We start from the raw sequence: 5,043 nt of genomic DNA on the forward strand, positions 1-5,043 counted from the left end.
CCACCCCCGCAGAATAGCGAAACGAAACACCAAGCGAACAAAAGACGTTTTAAAAAGGCGAGTGAATCTGGTAAGCACCACAACCCTCGTTGAGCCAGGGAGGAGGAGCCAGCGTTGTTTACAAATCGTACTCATTGTGCCTTAAACACGGAGAATAAAAAGAGAACTAAATGTCTGGTGATCTGAGAAGGAAAGAAGCCACTGGAGGCCAAAAGAAAGAAGACAAGGCTTTCCATCTTCGGCACATGAATCTGTAACACTTTCACAGGTAACAGCCGCTCGGGACGGTCGGCGCTAGGTGGTCTTCACCAGATCGTAGACGTGGATGTGGACGTCATCGTCATATTTGATGTAGTACACCGTGGGCTTAGCCGGGACCTGGTAGATGACCAGGCCCGTCCTCTTCAGACCGTTATCCGTGACGTACTCCACCTGTTTACCCACGAGGCTCTCTGGCTCCTCACCTGGCTTCCTGTCCGCTGGCAGCAGGTGTTTGTTCTCTGGGTGACGGAGAGACGAACAGTCAGATAAGTCAGAGAAAAAAAAAAAAAAAAAAAAAGCAGCCATGTTTATTTATTCACTTCTTCTCGTCTCTTGTAATTCTTTGTACACAGCACAGATGAGGCACGAGTGTCCATAACAGAACATACTCTGACTATTGAGTCAAGCAGAAAATTATGTTAAAAAAGAGAGAAGGCGGCCTACAGATTGGAGTGTTTCGTAATTCTGACTATGTAAATTTGTCCTGCCCTCTTCCTCCCACCTTTCCTAGAGAATGTGAAATGTGAAACAGTCACAGTTTTATGCACACAAACACTGAATCTCTTGTTTCTTTACCCGATTCGGGCAGAACGCGTAGATCTCCGTCCTTATAGTCGTCCCACAGCTGGTACATGTAGAGCACCGGGTCCTTCTCGTAGGTGATGTAGTACCAGTGGGTCATGATGGGGGCCCGGGACAGCACCATGCCCCGCCACTCGTTCTTCTCCCCGCCCTCCTTCTCAAACAGATGCTCCACAGCCCGGCCCACCAGCTCCTCCGCCCCGACAGGCACCTTGATCTTATTGTTCACTGCGGGAAGAAGAAGATATTTTAAAGTATTTATAAGTTTTAAAGGATCGCTTTCTTCATTGTTTGGCTGCTTTCTAAAACTCATTCGTTCATACTTAAGACACAAAATAGGCGATGAGAAAATGAGGAAAAACTCAAACTACGTCCATGATCATGAGATAGACGACGTCGCGCTCACCGACTTTCTCCGTCAACACCTGCAGGTTGGACACCCGGTTGTCTTTGAAGAGCTCAATGCCGTACACGCAGTCAAAGCCGTCGTATTTGACCATGTAGAGGGAGCTGTTGACGGTTAGGCGCTCCAGAACGGTGCCTTTCCACTTGGTCACGTTGCCCTTCTCCCGCCAGCTGTGCTGAATCCTTCGGCCCAGCAGGTTGTCGGGGTCTGGGCTCAGGGTCGACGCCGAGCTCTCGCTTAGCTCTCCACTGCTACGCTTCCTATGATGAACGAGGAGGGAGTGAGGTCAGTGTGTAACAGTTTAACCTCAAGGCCTTTTCCTTCATAAAGTATGTATTACAAACACCTATTCATTGTACTCGATCTATCTTTAAGAGCACATAGTGTAACCGATGGTCAACAGTTTGAGAACAATGTTTAATTCAGTTCACAGCCACTAGGCTGCCATTTGAATTTAAGGGGAACAAATGGAAACACTTGTATGAAGGTAGATTTGTGTCTTTATTACGCAAACAAAAAAATGTTTTGAAAGCAAATTTCTCGCACTGCAATCAAAAATCAAGTTTGTAAGTGAAAATATATTTACTGAGAATAAATTATTTGTTAGTTTTGCTTATGAAACTATAATTTTTGGTTGCAAAACAAAAACCTTTGCTTTCAAAACGAAAAGCTACGGTTTCAAAACCAAAAGCTACGGTTTCAAAACCAAAAGCTACGGTTTCAAAACCAAAACCAAAACGTAAAGCTACGAGTTGAGTTTGGACGTAGTGGGCGGGGCATACGCTGCTGAATGAGCCAGGAGTTTCTATTGGTGGGTTCGACTTACGTCACATGCACGCAGAAAGTGAAGCTTCATGTCAACAACACCTCATGTCGTTCTTTAAAAAAAGAGACTCTACGACACTAACAACTTGAAAACAAAGTGAAGTGCTACCAGAGCAATAGAATGTCAACTTACCTCCATGCCGCTCATCACAGTAACCTCTACAGTGGAAGTAGATGCCGGGATCCAAGTCGAACCCACCAATAGAAACTCCTGGCTCATTCAGCAGCGTATGCCCCGCCCACTACGTCCAAACTCAACTCGTAGCTTTACGTTTTGGTTTTGGTTTTGAAACCGTAGCTTTTGGTTTTGAAAGCAAAGGTTTTTGTTTGGCAACCAAAAATTATAGTTTCATAAGCAAAACTAACAAATAATTTATTCTCAGTTAATATATTTTCACTTACAAACTTGATTTTTGATTGCAGTGCGAGAAATTTGCTTTCAAAACATATTTTTTTGTTTGCGTAATAAAGACACAAATCTACCTTCATACACTTGGATTACAGTGAATGTTAACGGTTGTGTGTGTGTGTGTGTGTGTGTGTGTGTGTTGTGAAGGGGGAGTCACAGACCACAGTGGGATAGTTCCAGCTGTGTGGAGACATGCAACACATCTGGGTCAAAGAGTGTCATCACTGTGTGATCCTACCTGCCCCGTTTCTTTGACATGTTTCCATAAAGTCACACAACCCTGCGGGACACAACACAGTTCAGTTAGACACATTCTCCTCTAGCCCCTTATTAAATATTCATAAACAATAGTGTCACGTTCTTTTGTTGTTACTCAGCAGGTCTGCTGCCCTGAGCTCCGTCGAGCACCACCATGCAAATGAGCACAACAGAGCCGCCTTACCGGATGTAAACAACGTCTAATGCTAACTAACTTAGCTCGATGCTAACGTCGACTAGCGTTACAGGTTATATATATACACACACACACAGCTAACCGTATGGCAAAACAACAACATGTGTAACTTTACCGAGAGCAGCTGAATAAATGTCGACGTGTCGAGTGTCGTGAGGAATGCGCGTGTGCGGTGAAGTGTATCGTGGTAAACAGCCAGGCAAGCCGACGTTAACGGATATGTTCACTCACTGTTTATGTCACGCGAGTCACATTTCGTGCATTTCTACACATCAGCGAGCTGAACAAAAGGAAACGCATCGCCGTGAAGGCGCTGATTGTCCACACTGGTTGTAGCGTCAAGATCAACGTGCGAAACAAGGACTTGGAACGTAAGAAACGAAGTGACGTTTTTAAAACACATCGACGGGTTCAACTGCCGGGAGCCGGCGGAAGAAAGACGTTTGTCCTACCTGATCAATGACTCCACATGTGTTTGTCTTTACAGAGCAGATTCCACCACCTAACAGTAACGCAAAGTACACACACGGAAACGATCCTGATGTGTGGACTACAACTACCAGGAGGAACTCTCAGCGCTCAAAGCATTCTGGGACTTTAAGTCGGTTTTATGTAGTTCGTTTTGATTTGGGGCAATCGCGAATAACTCCAGAGCAAAGTGTCACCACTTTATTACAGTCCCGTGTTTCATCTGCTTTAGACCAGTTGGATGTTCGTATTAACACTTTGTTCTCTGTCAGATGTTTAGGATGTGGTGACGCTTACAAAGCCTTGAAACTACATTTCCCAGCATTCACCACAGAGCAAGCCCACATTGTTTCTTAAGTCGTGTTGACTGCTTCACATTTACATACGGAAGCCCATTTCAGACAAAAGAGATCCTGTAAATCATAACAAGGAGAAACTATATCAAAAATAATGAGTTAGTATCTGAAAATAATGAGTTAATATCTCAAAATAATCCATTAGTGTCTCATAATAATGAGTTAGTATCTCAAAATAATGAGTTAGTGTCTCAAAATAATGAGTTAGTATCTCAAATGAATTAGTATCTCATAATAATGAGTTAGTATCTCAAAATAATCAATTAGTGTCTCATAATAATGACTTAGTATCTCAAAATAATGAGTTAATATCTCAAAATAATCCATTAGTGTCTCAAAATAATCAATTAGTGTCTGATAATAATGAGTTAGTATCTCAAAATAATGAGTTAATATCTCAAAATAATCCATTAGTATCTCAAAATAATGAGTTAGTATCTCAAAATAATCAATTAGTGTCTCAAAATAATGAGTTAGTATCTCAATATTTTAACTTGGTGTCTCAAAATAATGACAAACATTCTCAATATTTTGACAGAGTATCTCATTATTTTGAAAGCTCAACTCATTTTGATAGTTTCTCATTCTAATGTCTTACAGGATCTTTTCTTCCTCATCGCATATTTCAAAGACAAAAGCAAATTATTAAAGTCATTAAATAAGCAATATAAAGACGGGTTTCTTAGGCAGTAAACTTCATGTTTAGATTACATTCTGTTCATACAACTGATTCTTAACAGTTTATTTGAGTCACCCACATGCATTTATTTGACATAGCTTGCTACACCCAACCATTTCACTTATTATGAAATACACCACAGTGTGGGCTTTAATGCTTGAACGCCGTCATACAATCCTAAAGGATTGTAGCTGAAATGTTAAATTTCCACCACAAGATGTCAGACTAAACACAACAACTCAGCCACAGGCTCTTTAACTGACTTCAGATGATGGACTCACCAGTGTGAGAGTGAATGATGCAGTACCCTTGGGTGCCTGTCTGGCAGCTTTTTCAGGGTTGAAAGTGTTTGTTTTATCTTGTGCCAAACCACCTGTGTGTGTGTGTGTGTGTGTGTGTGTGTGTGTGTATGTGTGAGACTCACCTGTGATGTGAACACACTGCGTAAACCTCAGCCTTAATGTATCGTAGCTCCATTTCTTTGAAAAGAACTTCTTGACACATTTTGCTGTCATTTGTCTTACTACTGCTCCTTCATTTATTCGCCTATTTGTGGTAAATTGACTAATTTTAGTGTGAAATGCCAGCATTCATCACACATAA

The 5,043-nt window shown here is 41.9% G+C and overlaps 1 protein-coding gene across 3 annotated transcripts; it reads right to left on the reverse strand.

Annotated features, from left to right (window-relative positions):
• LOC137866040 (spindlin-Z-like) lies at positions 1–3,492 on the reverse strand. 3 transcript variants are annotated; one of them, XM_068701678.1, is made up of 5 exons: positions 3,390–3,492; positions 2,722–2,763; positions 1,250–1,509; positions 838–1,071; positions 1–500 (listed from the first exon to the last, which is right to left on the reverse strand). In XM_068701678.1, the coding sequence occupies exons 2-5, from the start codon at positions 2,739–2,741 to the stop codon at positions 295–297; spliced, it is 720 nt and encodes a 239-aa protein (XP_068557779.1). In that variant the 5' UTR covers positions 2,742–2,763; positions 3,390–3,492; the 3' UTR covers positions 1–294. The 3 variants fall into 3 exon arrangements, with proteins under 3 accessions (XP_068557779.1, XP_068557782.1, XP_068557780.1); XM_068701681.1 differs by lacking the exon at positions 3,390–3,492 and adding an exon at positions 3,169–3,273; XM_068701679.1 differs by lacking the exon at positions 3,390–3,492 and adding an exon at positions 3,053–3,149.
• Between the last annotated feature and the right edge of the window lie 1,551 nt (positions 3,493–5,043).

This window comes from Cebidichthys violaceus, unplaced genomic scaffold (genome assembly GCF_023349555.1).
Source record: "Cebidichthys violaceus isolate CVI_PGR_0920_01 unplaced genomic scaffold, fCebVio1.0.p SCAF_8, whole genome shotgun sequence".
In the NCBI taxonomy this organism is placed as follows: Eukaryota; Metazoa; Chordata; class Actinopteri; order Perciformes; family Stichaeidae; genus Cebidichthys; species Cebidichthys violaceus.

What these genes read in the sequence shown, in the direction of transcription:
- LOC137866040 (XM_068701678.1), bottom strand. Translation starts at nt 2,741, where the DNA reads ATGTCAAAGAAACGGGGCAG. An exon ending in GGTGTTGACGGAGAAAGTCG is followed by an intron (nt 1,072 to 1,249) that starts GTGAGCGCGACG and finishes TTCTTCCCGCAG; the next exon opens with TGAACAATAAGATCAAGGTG. An exon ending in ACGCGTTCTGCCCGAATCGG is followed by an intron (nt 501 to 837) that starts GTAAAGAAACAA and finishes TCCGTCACCCAG; the next exon opens with AGAACAAACACCTGCTGCCA.